The 21,038-nt window shown below is 44.9% G+C and overlaps 1 protein-coding gene across 2 annotated transcripts in view; it reads right to left on the bottom strand.

The window, feature by feature from the left end:
• The window catches only part of CCNJL (cyclin J like), a 59,326-nt gene extending 49,140 nt beyond the window's left edge, over positions 1–10,186 (bottom strand). Inside the window, exons 1-2 of one of the 2 annotated variants that reach the window (XM_006137145.4) lie at positions 9,864–10,186; positions 9,020–9,129 (exon numbers count right to left, since the gene is read on the bottom strand). In XM_006137145.4, the coding sequence (XP_006137207.1) occupies positions 9,020–9,071 (52 nt within the window). In that variant the 5' untranslated portion in view covers positions 9,072–9,129; positions 9,864–10,186. The remainder of the gene's footprint in view (positions 1–9,019; positions 9,130–9,863) is intronic. The other variant, XM_006137143.4, reaches the window with a different exon arrangement.
• Positions 10,187–21,038: the final 10,852 nt, after the last annotated feature.

The following is a 21,038-nucleotide window of genomic DNA, read 5'->3' as shown; positions in this document are numbered from 1 at the left end:
GTTCAACCACCACCTTTACCAATTTGTGAAGTGTGCCACCCAGTTACCAAGAAAGCTATAAAAAATAAGATCTATTCAGCGCTACCAAGTACCTTCTACAATAGAAAAAGATGGCGGAGACCTCTTTTTGAAGAGTACACAAGTTGTCCGAAGTTGAGTACACCAGAACTTTCCACATCCAGTAAGCAATGCTAAGTATTTTTAAAACCAGTAGGTGCAAGACGACAGACAAACGCTATTTAATTAAAAATAAATTATTTCAAAGGCAAACTCAGAAGAACCTCACAAACAAACCAGCCTCTAAAGCAAACACGTGGTTCTTATCTATTGACTTCAAATGGCATCATTGGGCGAGGGATGTTCCGTGTTATGTCTCTGTGACAGGGCTCATCCCCTCTTCTCCCCAGCACTTCTGGTTGTTGCATCATCTAAGTGAGAAAAAAATTGCTTGAGCCGGAGCACCTTTTTCTGTTACAAATTAACCACTGCTCTCAACTCCTCATCAAACTTGCAGATTTAGGTTTTTCCTGATAGACCTTCACATTCAGACAGCCTGTGGGGAAAAAAGCCGAAAGATGAATTTTCCAAAATTTAGTTAAAAGTTCCTAGCATACTAGCTGAATTGCTCTAGCATGTCCAAGCCAATAAAGCTAACATGAGTAAACCAAAATAAGCAGACATAGGAAATCACATAGCTCTTAGATAGCTCTTTTTCATCAGCAGACCGTCATCCCCATTTTATAAGTGAGGAACTGATTCATAAAAAGGGACATGTCTTGTCCAAGGTCAGCCAATAGGTGACTGAATCCACGTTTAATGACCCACTGCTACAGATTCTTACCTCACCTTTAGAAAGAAGTTGCCAGTTCAGGTACTCACTTTCAGAGAAGACAACTTCAGAATTGCCATCCCTCCCTCCTTCATCCAGAAGAAAAACTACTTCAAATCACATGTGTAATTTTTACTTCATCTTTCTACTGTACTGCCAGACTGCTGCCCAATAGCAATTCCTTTCCATTTATGCAATTAAAACTGCAGACACCACTGCTTAGCCTTTCACAAATATATTTTTATAGCCTATTAAAGAACACAGACAAGAGTTGAAAGACCGTTCTTATGTAAGTGGAGTTATTTGTGCTTGAGTGCATTCCACACTAGGGATGTAATAGTATAACCATTTGAATGGTTAACCAAGAAGCATGAGCATATTGGTTACCATAAGTTACACACTGGCTCCTGGACCAGCAGCTGGTTCCCCATATCAGAGGAAGCAGCACAGGATAGCAGCCAGCCTTCAGGTGGGAGCAAGTGTGCACCAGGAGCCAGCCTAAAAGCTTATACCACAGAGCCCACAGTGCAGCCATCTTCCTGGGAGTGGAGCTGGGAGCCGTCTCCCATGTGCTGTGCTGAGGGATCTGCAGTATAATCTTTATACTGCAGTGCCCGCAGCATGTAATCCTGTAACCACTGAGCCTTTCAGTAGTTACTTGGGTACCTAATTAACTGCTTTTAAACAGCCCTACTGCACACCAAGCATTTTAATTACAATATTACCAAATATTTTAATTTTGAAGGACAGCTTAATTGCTACTGTGAGTAAAAATCTTCTCTTTCTAAAATACCCAAGTAGAACACATGGGAGGGTTTCATTAAATTTTCCTTACTCAGTTCAAATAATTGAAATGCTCAGCATCTTATCTGAAGCAGGATCAAAGAAAGTAGTGTGAAAACTGAAATTCCAACTTTCAAGAAAAGATGAAAGAGAGAGATCAGGAATAATGACGTAATTTATTAGGACACCTGTTCCTTTCTGCTCCATTCATATGCTGCTGTCTATACTATAAACACAAACTAAAGCTAGTAATGCTATTGTTACAACTTTCAAAAGCTGGAGTTTTTAAAGTGGGAATTTGTTGCTAAGCAGACAATCCCTTCAGAGGCTTTAACATTGTCAGTTACTCACTGCTGGTTATGCTTACTTTCATTCTACAACTGATTTAAACTAGAGGGGCATATTAAAAGTGAATGCTGACATTTTTTCCGGTTTATCAAGATGAACTGAAGAGATAAATAGCATCTCATAGATACATATGCTGGATCCCAAAAATCAAGTTACATTGCCTTTTTCATTGTCCTAGTGGCCTGCTACCCTTTGGACAACAAACCCAAACAAAAAAAATACAATTGTCTGATTTACTAAGCTGTGATGTTACAATGCTGAATTCAATTATCTGTGCCACACATCTATAAGTTAAAGAAAAAGCACCTATTAATTAACAGGCAAAAAGTGTATTTAAGAGGCTACAGACATGAAACAATGAATTACTATGGCCTCGTGTAGTAAGATTTTGATTAGTTAATAGTACAGGGAAGCCAAGTGTTTAAGGCAGTGGTCCCCAACGTGGTGCCCACGGGCGCCATGGCACCTGCCGAGGCACTTAGGTGCGCCCGCCGAGCGCTGGCTCTAAGCATCAGCAAACCAAGCACGTACTTGGGGTGGCACATTGCCAGGGGTGGCATTCCAGCCGCCCCTGAGAGACACTGGTCGGAGAACTCCTAACCCTTACTGCCTGACGCGGGCCTCCCTGTGGCTGCCCAAGGCAATGGGAGGGGTGGCAGAGTGCATGATGGGCCAGCAGCGAGCCACCCTCTGCAGGCAGGGTGCACAGGGCAAGTTGTGCTCACAACCCTGCCATGATTGGCTGAGGCACCATGACATCACTTCAGTGCTGGTTGGAGGGATGGGAGAGCTGCAGCATTGGTGGGGCCGGGTAGAAGGAAGGCCCTGCCTGGGCCAGGATGATTCAAGCAGAGGCACCTAGGCTAGGGGGAGGGAAGAGCTACTTTGCAGCCCGATCTGGTTGGTCTGAGGCCGAGGAACCGCTGGAGGGGGCCTCGCTTGCCCCGGCTCAGAGATTTGGAGGTGGGAGGGGGAGCGGCGAGGGAGAGAGGTGTCCCTGGCCTTGCCCTTTATGTTTCCTGGATGTGTCCGCGCGCATCCCCAGGGGGACCCGTGCCACTTTCACCCCTCCCTCAGGGTGCGCCAACATTTCCACGCGTGCTGGGGAGAGGGGACATGAGGGTTTGGCGGGGAGAGGGAAAGGAGTTGGAGTTCGGTCAATGGAGGGAAGTGGGAGAGGGGAGCGGACTGGGATTGGTGGGCAGGAAAATCAGGTTTGGCTGGGAGGGAAGAGAGAGGGTGGATCAGGTGGGGGGACAGAAAGGGGGCAGACTGCATCTGGTCACTGAGGGGTCGAGTTTGCCTGGGAGGGGAGAGGAGGTGGAAACTGGGTTCGGTGAGTGGGTGGGTGGGGTTGGGATGTGTGGGGTCGGGGATGTGTGTAGAGGGGAGACAAGATGTAGGCTGGGTTTGGCTGGAGGGCATGGTGGGAGTCAAAGAGCTGAAAGGGGTGCTTTCCTCCTCAGTGCCTGTCCTGCAGCGGGGAGGGGGGGGGGGGGAAGCAAAAATTTTTTTGCTTGGGGCAATAAAAGAAAACCTAGAGCCGGCCCTGCGTGCAGCACATGTGTGGCCCCCACCCCAGGCACATGGCACACACGTGGCCCTGCCCCTGGACGCGCGGCACATGCCCGGCCCCACCCCCAGGTGCCTGGCAGCCCCAAAAGGTTGGGGACCACTGGTTTAAGGGATCCAGAAAATGTGTGTAAAGAATACCTGGAAACATTTCCCCTCCCCATTCATTGGGAGAAAGGTGGAGGTGGTGTGTTTTTACTGAGGAATGGTGTCCATAAACCTGTTGCTTTATAGTAATAAAACAATTAGTCAGAAATACTATTAGGGTTCTCTCTTAGTTAGGACTGCCAGGTGTCCGGTTTTGACAGTCCAGTATTTAACTTTCTGTTCTGGAAACAAATTGATAAAATATAAATTAGAAAATTTAAACATCCGGTATTTTCTAAATAAGATGTAATGTAGATTGTGATGTAATGTCAAATGTGTCTGGTATTTTTGTTGAAACCATTTGGCAACCCTACTCTTCATTGGGGGAGTAACTTCTAACTAGAGCAAAATCTCTATCCCACAGACATAGTAAAAATTTTTGTTTAGAAGGCACCAGCTCTCTTCTCAACTAGCCACCTGGCTAGAAAGACCATAGACCACTCATTTGCAAAGCAATTAAGACTGCCTTTGAAGGATTAAGTTACAATTCAAACTCTTAAAGCTTGCACGCTCAATGGCCTTTGTGAAATTCATCCCTGCTGTTACTCATACTGCTTTCAAAAAAGTCATGCAAGAGGTGAATAGAGGAGGAAATACAAGAAGATCTACAGAACTTTTAAATTGTCGGAAGTGTGCATATCCTGGAAGGAGGAAAGCCAACATTCCCACAAAAACGGGGAGAGGGGGGAGACAACCAGAACTCTGTTTCCAAAACAAGATTTTTTCCTCGTTAGGCATTTAAGTGCAAGGAAAATGCTAACTTGCTATTTAATTTCCTCTTTCTAGAGTATGAGTTGGACCTCCCAGATCCAGCCTCTTGGAAACTGAGCAGTCCTGGATCAAGGAATTTGCCAGACCAGGGAAGGTCCCCGCCACTGGCCCCCTCAGCCTGCTCCCCCTTCCCATCTCCTGCTCCTTTGGCTGGCTGGGCTATATAGCTACCCCAGCATGGCAGCTGGCACAGCAGCACCCAGCCCTGGCCCTGCTGCCAGCGAATCCATGGCTTTGATCCAGCTGCTGATCTGCCACAGCCCCAGCTGGGTTGCCATGGCCCCGGCTCTGTTGCCACAGCCCCAAATGGGCTTCTCCTGTGGGACTGCCGTGGCCAGGCTGCCGCGGCTCTGTCCCCACTGCAAGGCTGGCATGCACAAGCTGCCCTGAGTCCAGCTAGGTTGTTGGGTTGCACCCGCCCCACTACCACTGCTGGGCTACTGATGCCCAGTCTCACTACCACCAGCCTTGTCTGGGGCTTTCAGCTGCTGGACCTCCTCTCCCAGGGCTCTCTCGTTCAGCAACATCTATGATGTTGCCAGATGAGAGTGTCCCAGTTTAGGGAGGTGCAACCTGTACTAATTACTGCTAAAACAGAGGTACATGTTTACACACACTTATGCATCAGAGGGCACAATTTCTATGATCTTCTACCCATCTGACAGGTTCCAAAAGCCTCTTGCAAACTGAAGGAATTAAAATTCAAGTCAGGCTACTAGCACATTGTCCTTCCACTACTGACTACACTGCACAGGCTACCAAAAGATCCTGAGCACCAGCACAAACTGTGCCAGGTGGGTTGAGTGTATTACTGAATTGTGCCCTGAAGAACTGCTGGAGCTGGTAGAAAGGCACTGGTGGAATGGAAGGCAGAAAGCCTGCCTTGTAGTCTTCAATGTTCTCTTCTATACTTTTAATCAGTAATACACTCAACCCACCCGGCAGAGTATACCAGGCAGCAGCAGGTAGTTTAATTTGACATTAGAATTAAATGTTAAAAATAAATCATTCAGGTATTTTCTGGTAGTGGCAGGCAGGATAGAGGAGAATATTGAAGAATACAGGACAGGCTGCCTTCCACTCCACCAATGCCTTTCTACTGCCTCAAGCAGTTCTTCATAGAGATGTTAAATTGCGACATTCACTAATTGAATAGTCGATGCATTTTGCATCAACTATTCCATTAGTCAATAGGGCGCCTCTGCCTTTGAAAGGCGAAAACGCCATGTCGAGCCCAGGGTCAGCTGGGGACTCCCCCACTGAGCCCAGGCTGCATATAGTGCTGCTGCTTTGAAACGCTGCAAGGAGCGTGACACTGGGCACTTTGCAGCATTTCAAAGCGGCAGTGCTGTCTGCAGCCCAGGGAGTCCCCAGCTGATCCCAGGTTCCACAGCGCTGCCGCTTTGAATTGCTGCGTGTAGCCTGGGTATACCCCAGCTGGCCCTGGGCTGCATGCAGCATTTCAAAGTGACAGCGCTGTGTGGAGCCTGGGGTCTGGCCCCAGGCTCGGGCCCAGGCTTCGTGAGGCGCTGCCGGTTTGAAGTACCCCCTTCTCTTCCCCTGCCTTGCTGCCTCTTTCTGATAGAGGCGGGGGGAGGAGGGGCACTAGTCAACAGGCTACCGTCAACTAGTTCTTCACGGCACAATTCTGCAAGGCAGCACATTTTGTTTTAAAACAAGTTGAAAAAAAAAATTCAGAAAGTTTCCCATCAGAAATCCTTCTGTTGTTGAAACAGGAAATGTCTTCTCCCCTATTAAAAACAAACTTTAAGTATATTCTTCCAATGAGGGGATAATCTAAAAAATTTGTACTGTAAGTCATGGGATACATAAAGTGCATTTTTCCCCCACTGCCAAATGCAATCTTTGCATTGCTTGTTTTCTTCTCAAACTCACCTGCTCAGATCAAGATTAGACTGTTAATGTGTTCTTCCTCTTCCCCCATCTCAAACACACATACCATCCATGACCAGATTAACATGCTGTTCCAGACAACAGTACTGAAAATGTTTAGAAAACTCCTCGGAGATCTGGGGGGTAGGGAGGAGGGGGAGACTTGGTTTTGTGGGCAACACCATCTGCTTTACCATTGTCTAAAACATAGCACCATACCATTCCATTAAGACTCACAGCAATCTTAATTGAAATAGAAAAGTAAGACTAAATAAATTTGCTTTTCTTTTTCTGTGCTGCTGTTGCAGAATTCCCCATCACTGAGTAGTTCAACATAGTGTAGTCTTCCAGAACAAAATCAGATGTGCTTCATCTATGTGACCAGAAATACGCCATGATTACTTTTATATTTTTTACAATTACTTTTATATTTTTTAAAGGAAGGATTCCTGTCAAACTCATACCCCAAAAGCACGAGCAGGCAACATCATATCAATACTGCAGAGTTTCGGAATTCTGCATTTACATTTCCCTTTAAGGGAAATGTGCAATTTAAAAAAAAAAAAATGGGTTGGCATCTTTTTTTTTATTTTATTTTTTTTATTAAAAGGGGCTCTCTATTACATATAAGGAAAGCCTGAAAGAGTTGTGGGGAGGTAGAGGTTTATGGTTAATTTTTTCCACTTACATACCATGTATATCAACTCATTTTGTTAGTTATGCTAAAGGACAGTGTTTTACTATATGCTCTCATTCATTTCAATGACTCTTTTTTCCAAAACGTTAAAGGCATCAACAAAAAGACTCAACAAATTGTAAACAGATTTCAAAGAGGGTCTGAATAGGGACAATAAGTTATTTTCTAATTTAGATATTCTCACTTTAGAATCATAGAACCATAGAGCTGAAAGAGACCTCAGAAGGTCGAGTCCAGCCTCCTGCTCTAAGCAGGACCAATCCCAACTCACCCTTGTTGAATTACCTCTGATGTAAACACTCCCATCTCTGTACCCCTATTTTGTTTTTTCTTTCACTTCATGCATTTGACGAAATGAGTTTCAATTCACGAAAGCTTATGCCATAACAAAATTGCTAGTCTTTAAGGTGCCACTAGACTCCAAATTGTACATAGCAACAGCCCTTTTCCTTCCTAACATATACTCTGAGCTCTTAAACATTTTTAACCGGAATCTTCTAACACAAGATCTGAAAAAATAATGCAAAAACATGAATACATACAGGATAGTTCATGCCTTCCTTACAAATAAAGTAGCAAAGGAAAAGAACAATGCAATTTCCCCCATTTGCAGTTTAACCCTCAAATTCAAACAATGAAACCTATTCCCATTATAGCAACTGGTATCTATGTACACAAACAAAGAAAAGGTGTTAGCATTCTAACACAGTCCATGCAACTATGTCCCAAAAGTATACTCTTTCTAAAGATAAAGTCTAAGCCAGATATACAAGGGGTAAACATGGCAAAGAAATTATGCAGGCCTCAGAAGAAACTCACAAAGCAAATAGCGTGGGCTTCAGTAAAAAGCTTTTAGATCAAATAGAATTTTCAGTGGCTGCTGAAGTCTTCGGACCTAAAAGCTCGTGTGGGGTAAAACTCATTTTCCTGAGCTTTGAATCAACTTCGTTGGGGACAAGGGGGCTAATATAGAAAAATTAGTTTTAAGTAATTTCATAAATAAGTTCAATGTTTTGTTTTACAAGAAAAAGAAAAGTCGTTAATCTAAAATTACATGCATCAATTATCCCTCCCCATCCCACTTCAGAATCACAAGGACCTTTCCCACAACATGACAGCAAGAGAACAAACAACTCACTTGCAAAAATCTGATCATGATTAAGTCACCTGATGTAATTATTTTTACATGGCTATGGGAAAGACAAAAAGTAGCAGAATATCCAAAGTGTTAATTTTTTTAAAGAGTAGCTTGAAAGGGAATAAAGTGCAGATAGCTAATCTTTGCTGTGATCTTCTTCCATGTTATGCAGCCAAATGAATTTAGTGATTTAGTATCTGAAGTATAGTTAAGGAAGTGCAACATGTAAATGAACAATGCTATTATTTCTACCTGCTCAAAACAAGCACTTTAAACAAATTAATAGGACAAGACAATGCCCAGCATAAATTGATTCTAATACCACCTAAATATTGCTCTTTATGTATTTTAATATAAAGCTTTTTTCTTCCTATCAAAGCAGACAATTACAGTCAGTATTTATACTATTTCTCATCCCCTATACAGTTGAACAAGAACAAGTGTCTGAAGTAAAATTGCCTCTTACTTTGTATGTTTGAAAACAAATAGAGCTACTTCTTCAGACCTTAAAATTATTTGATTGTGAGTAGCATAGGCAATAGTATCTCCTTTTCATTTAACACAGAATCATCACCAGCTTGCCTAAATTAAAACTGCTGAACAAAAACAAGCTAATTTTTTAGCTTGTAAATAAGTTTTTGCAGATTCTAAATTATGATTAAAGCATTTTTATAGAACAGAGTGTTACCAGAAGCCTCTACTTTGATTAAATTAAGTAACTGTCTTCACCAGTTCAGTCAGAGATTAAACATTTGTTTTCCTTATAATGCTTGATGGGGCTGCTAAAGATTTTTAATGAATTGAAAACAGGGAAGGTCAAAGAAGGGAATTAAAGTCTAACCTTCAATCTCAGAGTCTGATGAATGTCTGCTGCAAGCTCCCCTTTCCACCATTGCTCTTCCAACCTCATTCTTCCCATGCAAAGGTGTGGAAGAGAGGGATTTGGCAACTCTAGAAAGGAAAGGAACCAACTAAATAAGTCAAGCAGCTTGTACAAATCAAACCAGTGCCATCAGTTTTTCATAGCTATTTTAGTGTTAGTTTCTTGTCTTTGATTGGCAACACTCTAATAAAGCATAGTCACCAGTTTGATTCAAAGACAAAAATACAAGTTATTCAGAGTCATCATAAGACCATGAAACTTCTGATTAGAACCTGTAGGTTCTGCCAGTTATGACACATTGCCAAATCCTTCTAAGGAGTTTTGCACAGCATTGTGCTGGACAAGGGAGGGAGGAGGCATTTAAAATTTCATGGAGCTTCTCCAATTTAATAAAGTATTTCATACACTATTGTTGCTTCCTTCCCCTAAGATAAAGTGGCACCTTTATCCTCAGCCACCATTACTGGCTAGTTTTTAGGGTACTAACTGCTTTTTCTGAGTAAACTTTTCCTCTTCTAAGTTTTTTTTTGGGGGGGGGGCGGGGAGGGAGGAGAGACCGGACGGGAAGAATGAATCCCAGCTGGAGAAGTCCTGGAAGACTTCTCTCACCTGATCAGATGAGGACAAGAAGTGCTCTACACTGATTTTACCTCTATTGGCTCTAGCCCTTCCCCCACCTGCTTGTGTAACTGGGGTTTTAAATATCCTTCTACCGTGCAAGCCCAGCCTCCAGGTTGGGTCTCCCTTATTTTAACTAACACCGCTACGCGACTTCAGGACCCTGAGAAATGCAACGTGTTACCTCCGCGGGCTGCCTCCTCTGTGCCTCTCACACGGGGCAGCAGCCTTTGTCCTGCTCCCACGTCCTGCGGATGCTGCGGCAGCGGGAACGCCGCAGCCACCGGGGGATCTGCCCCTGCCCTACAAGTCGGAGGGAACGACGGGCCGTAGATGCCCCTCCCAAGGGGGCACCATGCAGGAAAAACAGCTACGCAACCTGCCCCTGCGCCAGCCTCTCTCTCCCCCCCGCCTCCCCCGGTGTCCTCTTGCCCCGAGTCCCTATGCACTGCAGCAGGCTGCTGCCGCTCTATGCAACCGCAGCAGCAGCGCTCGCGGGGATTACAACACCGTCCGCGCAGGCGCAAGGCTTCCACCCGCAGGACTCTGGGGGATGTAGTCCCCATTCCCCCCTCCCCCCAACACACACACACACACACGCGCGCGCGCGCGCGCGGTGAGGCTGGTGGGAACTGGCAGGTGAGGCGGGGCTTGGCTCGTGCGGCGGGCGCTGGAGGCAGAAGGTGTCCCGCGGGAAAGCTGCGCCTGCTAGCGCGCGGGAACCTGCTAAGCACGTGCTTGCAGCAGCGCCCGCCACAACAGGCTCACCAAGCGTCCTGTCGGGGCCAGCGTGAATTCCTTATGTCAATCATGCGATGAATGAATCATATTTGAAAATAATGTGCATCTAATCATGCATTGTAGTGCCAGTGAGAGCTTGGCGTGGCAGTTTGGGACTGGGGAGTAAAGTCAGTGAATGGCAAGCTTCCTCACAACTTCAGGACCCAAGAAAAGCAACTGCTGCCATAAGCGGTGAGGAGTCCTCTGGCACCTTATAGACTAACTCAAGTGTTGGAGCATAAGCTTTCGTGGGCAAAGACCCACTTCGTCAGATGCACACACATATGCAAAGACCCACTTCGTCAGATGCTTCCATAAGGTATAAAATACTGAGGACTAAATTAGCTGTTACCTCTAAAGAGAGAGACCTTGGAGTCACTGTGGGCAGTTCTCAGAAAATACCCACTCAACAGGCCACAGCAGTTCAAAAAAGCAAACAGAATGTTAGGAATCATAAAGAAAGGGCTAGAGAGTAAGAGAGAATAGCTTATTGCCTCTATATAAATCCATTGGCACATCCACATCTTGACTATTGCATGCAGATGTGGTTGCCTAATCTGAAAAAAAGATAGTTTGACACTGGAAAAAGTTCAGAAAAGGACAAAAAGCTGGTTAGGGAAATTAAAAATGGCTGCCATATGAGGCTAGATTAATAAGACTGGGATTTTCAACTTGTAAAAGGGATAACTAAAGGGGGATATGGCAAATGTCTATGAAATCATGACACACCGGTATGGAGAAAGTAAATAAAGAAAAAGTTATTTACTTGTTCCCATAGCACAAGAACTAAGGGTCACCAAATGATAATTAATAGGTACCAGGTTTAAAATAAAAGGAAGTATTTTTTCATGCAATGCACTGTCAACCTGTGGAACTCCTTGCCAAACGATGTTGTGATGATCAGGACTTTCACAGGGTTCAAAAAAGAACTGGATAAATTAATGGAGGTTAGGTCCATCAATACTTATTAGCTAGAATGGGTAGGAACAGTGTCCCTAGCCTCTGTCAGAGGCTGGGATTTGGTGAAGGAGAGGGATCGCTTGATGATTACTTGTTTCTGTTCACTCCCTCTGGGGCACCTGGCATTAGCCATTATTGGAAGACAGGATACTGGGCTAGATGGACCTTTGGCCTGACCCAGTATATGGCCATTCTTATGTTCTTAACTCTTTTGCCAGCTGCAATCACACAGGCTACATCTACACAGCAGCATTATTTTGCAATAACTGGCGTTATTCTGAAATAATGAAGAGCGTGTCTACACAGCAAGCCATTATTTTGAAATAATGTTGAGCTGGAGGACTTTTTATTCTGACTCCTGTAACCCTCATTTCACCAGGAGTAAGGGAAGTCAAATGAAGAGTCTTCTTCTTTCTATTTTCTACTGTATAGACAGTGCCAAAAGCCAAATTAAGCTATTTCGATTTCAACTACGTAATTGAAGCTATGGAGCTTAATTCGACTTTTGACCTGCTGTGTAGATGTGTCCCCAGAAGTCAGGGGATGCCCTGCTTACCATTATGAAGTTGGCTTTAAAATCATGACTTTTTTATAATAAATTTGGGGCTCTTTATTTGCCTTTTGATTTTTTAGACTTATGGCTTATGTTTTGGTGTTTTCTTAGAGATCCCTGAGATCTGGAAACTCCCCTCCCACACACACACACTGAAAACTCATATGAGCGAACATCCACTGTGAGCCACACAACATCCTGTACACAGAAAGAGAGATAAGCATCTGTTATCCCTTGCATGAAAGGAACCTAGGACATGTCACCTCTTGGTTACCTGCCTTAGGAACATAATTTTCAGTGTAGATCAGAGTGGACAATAATTGTTTATGGGGGGGAGCACTCCAAGATTTTGATAAGTGGCTAAGGGCTGCACTTTTCAGTGGAGTCGGTCCCCAGCCTGTAACAATGCTTGGGATTCTCCCGTCCCAATTGCAGGACTCTACAGTTGTCTTGAACCTCTTCAGATTTCTTTTGGCCCAGTCCTCTAATCTGTCTAGGTCACTTTGGACCCTATACCTGCCCCCCAACGTATCTCCCTCTCCCTCTCCCTTCGTGTCATCTGCAAACTTGCTGATGATGCAATCCATCCCCTCATCCAGGTAATTAACAAAGATGTTGAACAAAACCGGCCCTAGAACTAATCCTTGGGACACTCCGCTAGAAACCAACCGTCAGCCTGACATTGAGCCATTAATTACTACCTGTTGGGCCCAACAATCTAGCCAGCTTTCTATCCATATTACAGTCCATTTGTCCAATCCATACTTCCTTAACTTGCTAGCAAGAATACTGTGGGAGACCATATCAAAAGCTTTGCTAAAGTCAAGGTATATCACATCCACCAATTTTCCCATATCCATGGAGCCAGTTACCTCATCACAGAAGCTAATGAGATTGGTAAAGCATGACTTGCCCTTTGTGAATCCATGTTGACTATTCCTGATCACTTTCCTGTCTTCCAGGTGCTTCAAAATGGATTCCTTGAGGACCCCTCCATGATTTTTCCGGGGACTGAGGCAAGGCTGACTGGTCTGTAGTTCTCTGGATTGTCCTTCTTCCCTTTTTAAAAGATGGGCACTACATTTGCCTTTTTCCAATCATCTGAGATCTCTCCCGATCACCACGAGGTTACTTCCGCACACCCTCTCTGTTCACCCTCTTATTGGGTGAGACTTTCACATTTCAGAGTGGGAGTAGACTGTACTGCAACAGTTACCAAATGGTTAATGGATAGAGTCAGTGCCATTATTTTTCCACTTGTGGCTAATTACTTGACTAACAAGCTGCAATAGTTGGGGTAAAAGGCTGCAGCTCAGCTAGAGATGGGCTAGTATTTGAAAACCTGAAAAGGATTTGGTACCAGATGCAGTATGGAAGGAAGTAAAGTGAGTGCCTGGATTGTTCTAAGAGTAAGTACTAGAATGAGCTGTTCTTGAAGAGGGACTGGGAGGTTAATGAATGTAGGAAATTCAAGTAACCAAGTGCTCTATGACAGTACATCTGAGGAAGCAAACCTTGGCTAAAACTAAGAGTGAGCAGGCCAGAGTTCTCCTATCTGCCCCCAAGGTAAAGGATGTAAAGCTCTCCTGATGCACGAATGTGGATGAAGACATGCCATTAGATAATTAGCCTATTTTGCTTTTTTTTTTTTTTTAATTCATCTGGAAAGGTTGGGATTACAAGTGATCTGAGTGGAGGGCTGAGTTGTGAGAAGAGTCAAACCATTGCTTGCTATTATTGGTTGTTGATAGAGGGTGCTGGAGTTGAAGAGACACTACATCTGTTTGGCCATAAAGCAGTCTTCTACAGAGGATATGAAGGCCTATTCAAGAATATAGGTTAGGAAGTACATGGAAAAATATCAACAGAAGTTTTAATCTTTTGAATTTTATGGTTCCTAACTTGGGGAGGTATTCCACAGGCTGCAGGATAGTGAGCAACCTTGTGAGGAAAAGTCTAAGTCTCTCTCTTCAGGGTGGATTTCTCTGTTTCCCCATCAGTAAAATAAACAATAGTTTATGCTTGGTTCCCTTATAAAATGCTTTGAAGTCTCCTGATGAAAATTGCATGTGAAGTGAGTGGTATTTATAGTTTATTTTAGAATGCCCAGCATACTGGGGTCCTGATTACATCTAGACACCCTGGGTATGTCTACACTACCCCCCTGGTTCGAACTGGGGGGGGGGGGGGGGGTAATGTAGTCATACAGAGTTGCAAATGAAGCCCGGGATTTGAATTTCCCGGGCTTCATTTGCATAAAGCCGGCCGGCGCCATTTTTAAATGCTGGCTAGGTCGGACCCCGTGCCGCGCGGCCACACGCGGCACGGACTAGCTAGTTCGGATTAGGCTTCCTAATCCGAACTAGCTGTACACCTCGTTCCAGCTGTGTGTAAATGCCAGACCTTATCTCTCTCACCAACAGAAGTTAGTCCCTTCTTGTATCTCTAATGTTGTGACCAATACCGTTACAACAACATTGCATACCATACGGATGGCAACAATAGCTGAGTCCTGGGTTCAGAGCCCAAGTGAATGGGATTCTATTCCCCAGGTCCTGGAGTTCCATATTGAGAGAGTTGGAATCTATTCATCACCCTGCTCCCACCTCCACACATATGCTTCTAGGGAGCTGTGATTTGATTTACACCCTAGCACAAATTGCAATTGACTGTGTTCTAATCCTTCAATTTTCTGCTCTACTGACTGCAAGGAAGACCAGTAGTTCCTGCAACTAATAAATCAATGTATCCATTAGTTTCTTCCAAAATCTACTTCCCAATGAAAACGATATGAAAAAATGTTATTTCCAAGTAAAAATTCTACTAGGTAGACTATAACTTCTCACACTTGGGGAAATGCGGTTCCATTCTTACAGATAGAGCTGGCTGGGAAAACTCCAGGTTTTTTTGGAGGAATTAAGGGGGGGCATTATATTTCCTATTGATGTTTTGGCTTTATCACTGGAAAAATAGGAATTTTTTAAAGTTAACCAATTTTCGGAAACACTGGTCCATACAATGAATCAGTTACTTGCACAGAAGCCAAATTGGCACATAAGGGGGTTACATACTGAGCAAGGCAAAAGTCACAAGCCTAGAAAAGCTGTGCCAGGGTTTCCTTGCTTGCCCTGAACAGGGAGATGTCTGTCAAGAACAATGGTTGGAAAGGGAGCTGTGCAACAGCAGGGACAAAGAGACAAATGCCAGGGGGCCAAGTGTAGACAATGAGGGAAAGAGCAGGAGGGGAGGTGTCAGTGGGAGAGGGAACAGGGAGATGCTGGGAGAGGAGAGGAGAAGCGAAGGGCATTGGAGGATAGAGGTGCTGGGAGAAGGCTTGAAAGAAGGGGTGGGCATGAGAAAAGTGCAGATGGAGCAAGGCATGTGTGAGGGCACAGAGGGGCAGAAGGGGAATGGGGCAGAGAGTGGTGAGGGGGTGGGTATCGGGGGGGGGAAGAGGGCAAAGGGGACAGAGGCAGTAAGGGAAGGGAGAGGCACCAGGAGGGTGCAGGGCTAAGGGAAGGTGCAGGTGCCAGGGGATTCCTGGGGGGTGAAGCAGAAGGGCAGACACCTGCAGGGGAGGGACAAGCACCAGAGAAGAGAGGCAGGGCCGGTGTGTAGATGGAGGTGTTGGAAGAGGGCATGAGGAGGGGTAGCTCACATGATCAGAGTGGGGCTACTCGAGGAGTGGGCACAGGGGGGAGAGAAGGGCTGGTGGAGAGGGGGCAGGTTGCAGAAGGACTGAGGGCAGTGAGAAGAGCAGGAGTCAGGACAGCAGAGGAGGGTGAGGAGTTGGGGGGCAGCAGGCACCAGGGGAGATGATGGAGCAAGGAGAGGAGACATAGCAGGAGAGAGAAATGGTAAAGGTTTATAAAATATTTATTAATAACTTGGTATGCTGCCCATGGCCAGTTTGTTTGTGCCTCGTGGTGCAGTTTGGGTTTATGTGGGGATCAATACGTGGCCGGCGAGTGGGAGCCGAAACAAAAAAGTAGTTCGTGTAATGATCTTCTGTTGAAATGCGTTTTAGTAGATAAATTCTTGGACTGTCATTGCTCATGAAAAGTGCTTTCACATGGGTAGAAATCAGGTAAATATTGCATTTTATTAATATCAGCAGAACTGATTTAAATGGGGCCTGTGTGTTGTGTAGTCTTGCCTTAATCTTTGTATTCATTCCTGTCAGTGTGAGAGAAGCTATTTGTATATATTTGCTTACATATGTGACCACACGTAAGTTGAGGCCCTCAGCATGTTCTGTAAATATCAGTGTGGCCCCTGGAGCTTACAAAGTTGAGTTGCCCTAGTTCATCCTGACAGGTGTCTGTCTAACCTGGTCTTAAATATCTCCAGTGATGGAGATTCTGCAATCTCCCTAGCCAATTTATTCCAGTGTTTAACCACCCTGACAGGCAGGAAGTGTTTCCTAATGTCCAACCTAATCTCCCTTGCTGCAATTTAAACCCATTGCTTCTCATCCTAACCTCAGAGGCCAAGCAGAACAATTTTTCTTCCTCCTCCTTATGATACTCTTTTAGGGTATGTCTACACTACAGCACTAATTCAAACTAACTTAATTCGAATCAGTTAATTCGAACTAAGCTAATTCGAACTAGTGCATCTAGACCTACACTCGGCACATTACAGCACTCGGCTATCAGCCCGGCTGCACTTGCCACAGGCTGCCATCCGGGGGAGTCAATGGGGGGCTACAGGAGAGCTTCCACCATGAGGAGCCCGCAGAGCCACCCCAGTCCTCCCCATTGGGGGCTCGTACCCCATTCCTCCCTCACCTCCTTCCACTTACCCCTCCCTAGCCCCCCTTCCTGATGTAAAAAATAAAGGACACGTGTGTTCAAAAATAGAAACTCTCTTTATTTAACAAAACTGGGGGGGAGGGGATTAACCTCTGGGGAGACTGGGAAAAGGAGGTGGAAGAGGGGAGGGGGAAACCTGGGAGGAGGGAGCTGGAACGGGGAAGCCAGGGGAAGAAGGAGGAGGGGAAGTATCAAACTATGGTATGCCATATCTTCAGTACTGTATATAGATGTGATCTCCTCACCCCAGAAAAGATATTTTGGCCTTGGAAAGGGTTCCAAAAAGGGCAACTACAATGATCAGGGATTTGGAACAGGTCCCATATGAAGAGAGGCTAAAGAGACTGGGACTTTTCAGCTTAGAAAAGAGGAGAATGAGGGGGGATATGATAAAGGTCTATAAAATCATGAGTGGTGTGGAGAGGGTGCATAAAGAAAAGTTCTTCATTAGTTCCCATAATAGAAGGACTAGAGGACACCAAATGAAATTAATGGGTAGCAGACTTCAAACTAATAAAAGAAAGTTCTTCACAAAGCAAATGGTCAACCTGTGGAACTCCTTGCCACAGGAGGCTGTGAAGGCTAGAACTATAACAGAGTTTAAAGAGAAGTTAGATAAAGTCATGGAGGTTGGGTCCATGGAGTGGTACTAACCAGGGGGTAGAAATGGTGTCCCTGGCCTCTCTTTGTGGCAGGCTGGAGATGGATGGCACGAGACAATTGGCTTGGTCATTGTCTTCAGTCCATCCCCTCCAGGGTACCTAGTGTTGGCCTCTGTCGGCAGACAGGCTACTTGGCTAGTTGGACTTTGGTCTGACCCAGTATGGCCATTCTTATGTTCTAAGCTCAGGGCTCAGGGTCGGGGTCTCACTGGACGTCCTTGATTTTCATGCAAACCTGCTCCTGGGTTCTCATGTGGCCTTTGGTGGCCAGGCTGGCAGCTCTCCTGCTCTAGACGGCCACTTTCCTGTGCCTAGTGCGGAGGTCGTGGACGTTGGAGGCCTCCCCCCAAACCTGGATGAGGTCCACGATCTCCGCACGGGAATGGGTGCATGCAGCTGGGTGGTTGCTCTCTGGAGCGCAGGGGTGAGCCAGGCGCACAGCTCCAGGAACGTCCGCTTTCGCATGTGGAAATTTCGGAGCCATTGCTGGTCATCCCATTGCCCAAGGACCAGCCAGTCCCACCAGTCCATACTGGTGTCCAGTCTCCAGAGTGGCCTCTCCACAGTGGGGTAGGGATGCCATGGCCTCCCTGGTGGGGGAGTCCAAAGCAGTCTGTGCCTCCTGGTCCTGGAACACCAGGGCACCAGACTGGAGCACCAGCTGCAGGCACTCCAAAATGGCCAACAGGGGCCAGAGCAGGCACATGGCCACCCGTGGCTCCATGGAAGACTAAGCAAGGCACAAGAAACCAAAACCAGGAAAAAGCACTAGGTGGCAAAAGGGTGGTGTCCAAAAGGCAGAGGGCAACCACCAAACCTGCTATGTCTGTCAGTCCCTGCAAGAGGTCCTAAACCACAGAGCAGACCCCTTTAAGCACATGTCTGAAAGGAGCTCCAGCCCCCACCCCCGGAAAGGGCTGGTGCCCTTTTGCCCTCTTCAAAATGGTTCCAGGCTTCTGCTTTTGCACAAAAGAGCGCCGCCAATCTATACGCGATTTTGCACAAAAGCGCATCGTTATAACGATAACTCCGGGACCAATCTAGACGCTCTTTTCTGCAAATACTTTTAACGGGAAAACTTTTCTGTTAAAAGCATTTGCAGAAAATCATGCCAGTCTAGACGTAGCCCCAGTGTTTAAAGGCAGAGCTGACTAGAATCAATTGAGAGTCCTTGTCTTGTCTCAGTGATCGCTTGAGCAAAAATCATTGATAAAATCTAGTGTAGACTGACCTTGGACTCAACATGCAGGCAGTGTATTGAAGGGCAGTGCAAAGGAGGCAATGGTGGTGAGGTACCATATTACCTCATTGGTGCTGAAATCACTAAGGACTGGAATTTGACCACAGAACTGACACTTTCTTAACTAAGACTCCATTTTTGCTATTTAAAAAGTAAATCAATGTAACAGAAAACTGCAACGCTCTCTGGTAACTTTTTAAAAATCAAACTTTAAACTTCATTGAAAAAATTGGCATTTAAATGTTCAACTATATTGATATACATTTTGATCAGACCTACTTCTGATGTGATATTTGTGCGTGGTTGTGGTTTCTTGTGTGGGTGGTGTGTTTTTCTTTTTTTTTTCCTCAAAAAATCCTGGGGGGTGGGAGGCTGCCAAAACAGCTTGAATTGGTCCCCGCACTTCCTACAGCTGGCCCTGCTCACTGGGACAGCCCACGTGTCAGATCCCACAGCTTGTTGGGTCAGATTTAGCCCACAGGCTGGATCTTGACCACTCCTGTGGTAGGTGCTGTGCAAACACAGAATAAGACTCTTCTATTTTTAAAATGTAATTTAATTTTTCTATTTTAAGCCTTCTTGGCTGGAAGACAATAATTGAAAACATAAAGTAAGTGCAGTCTAAAGGCTCAGAAAACAAAAAGAACCCAGCATTTATTATTTTTCAGCCAAACTCATGATTTTTCAGGGCTTGGCTTATGCCTTTGAAATAATGGAGACTGGCATTGCTGCAGATACCTTTGCCTCTATGCCAGCTGCTTCCCCACTCTCAGTGACAGGTGGAAAGTGAGAGGGGAAGAAACAGCTACAGTATTATTAAATGCTGTTTCCTATCAGGTTTTCCATACGTGTCTTAATTGCCTGTGAACATCCATTCTAAGTAAGTTCCCCCCCCCCCCAAGAAGTAAGATCGTATGATTATGTCTGAGCGATTGTGGGCAAAATTCACCCTGTTCAGAGGAAACTACACAAGATCAATATAACACTGAAGTGGATGTATCTGTCTCCCACGGAAATACTTAAGTGGTTCAAAGGCTTTGAGTGGACCCTACCTAGGGGTGAATTTCCTCTTGTATGAATAAATCATTTCTCCCACTTTGCCTTCTCATTTTCATAGTTTCTGGGTTTCCCATTTCCCATTTATAATTCTCCATGTTCTGTACTTGCCTTAAGTTCATACAGAAACTGCAGTTTGTGTCCTAAAGACAAACTCCTTAAATAATTTCTCTGTGGTATATACTGAGGCCAACAGACCTGAACTGGTAAGCATAAAGTTGGTTTTAGAAACATAATTGTGTTTAATTGAAAGAAAGAACTAGTGCTCCCGTTCCTTGGATAAGGACCTGAGAGCTCCAATTTGTTCTGTAAGTTGAAAGCAAAACCTAATGTTCTGTACTAACACCAGTGATCTGTTTATCATTTTAGATCAATAGCACTTGAAGAGCTTGCCCTAAATATTTGCATTCATTTTTCTAATTTTATTAGAAAAAAATGAATTGCCTTACAAGTAATTTCTTATTTCTTCCTGACCAAATGACGTAGAGATAGGTACGTATGTGATGTCCCAGCAGAATCACTGTTGTTCTGAGATGATGGATGGGGACTAAAGCTAATTCTTAAATTATGTGTGACTTTAATCTAATCACTTTCTCTCTTCATATTTTAGTTTACTCCAGATTAGGCATAATACTTCCTGCCTCACACAGTGTTGAGGCGTAAATAATTATTACCTATAAAGCACTGAAAGATCACAGATGAAAGGTGCTTGAGAAGCGAAAATTATTTGAGCAGCCATTGAAAATATGAATACACTAGCCCTTTAAATGATAAATCTCAGGGGAAATTCAAAGCTGTAGTCTCCTGCCTCATAGGAGTTCCTGCATAGAGAACAGAAAACACAATTTCCACTTGCAGTATTTCCTACTTACTCTTCTGCCTCTACTTCCAACTGTAGAATGGGCCAAAGGTTCAACCACCCCAACCTATAGATCTCCAAAGATCCCCCTGCCTACACATGCCCTAAAATAGCAGTGCTGCCATCAACACTGTTCCCTTGATGAATGTACATCAGCAGGTGCAGGAAGGAAGTCTACACTTATAGGTTCTGCTTCAGACAAATGAATTCCCAACAGCTTTTCCTATGGAAAGTCTGTTGGATGGGAAGGAGAAAAAGCTAAACCCTCTTGCACTCCATTTTTTGAAAAGCTCCTGCCAGGTGGAAGAGTGTCTATGTAAGCCAAAGGAAAAGGGAGAGCATGCTGTAGAGTCAGTGTTCCCCTCCTTCTACTTCTTCTCTTGTTGTTCCTCTCCTCTCAGGGGATCCTATTGCCTATGATCAGTGACTGTTTTA

This window comes from Pelodiscus sinensis, chromosome 17, assembly GCF_049634645.1.
Source record: "Pelodiscus sinensis isolate JC-2024 chromosome 17, ASM4963464v1, whole genome shotgun sequence".
NCBI classification, from domain to species: Eukaryota; Metazoa; Chordata; order Testudines; family Trionychidae; genus Pelodiscus; species Pelodiscus sinensis.
The sequence above is the reverse complement of the archived record's forward strand: the minus strand, read 5'-3'. Positions and strand labels throughout refer to the sequence as shown.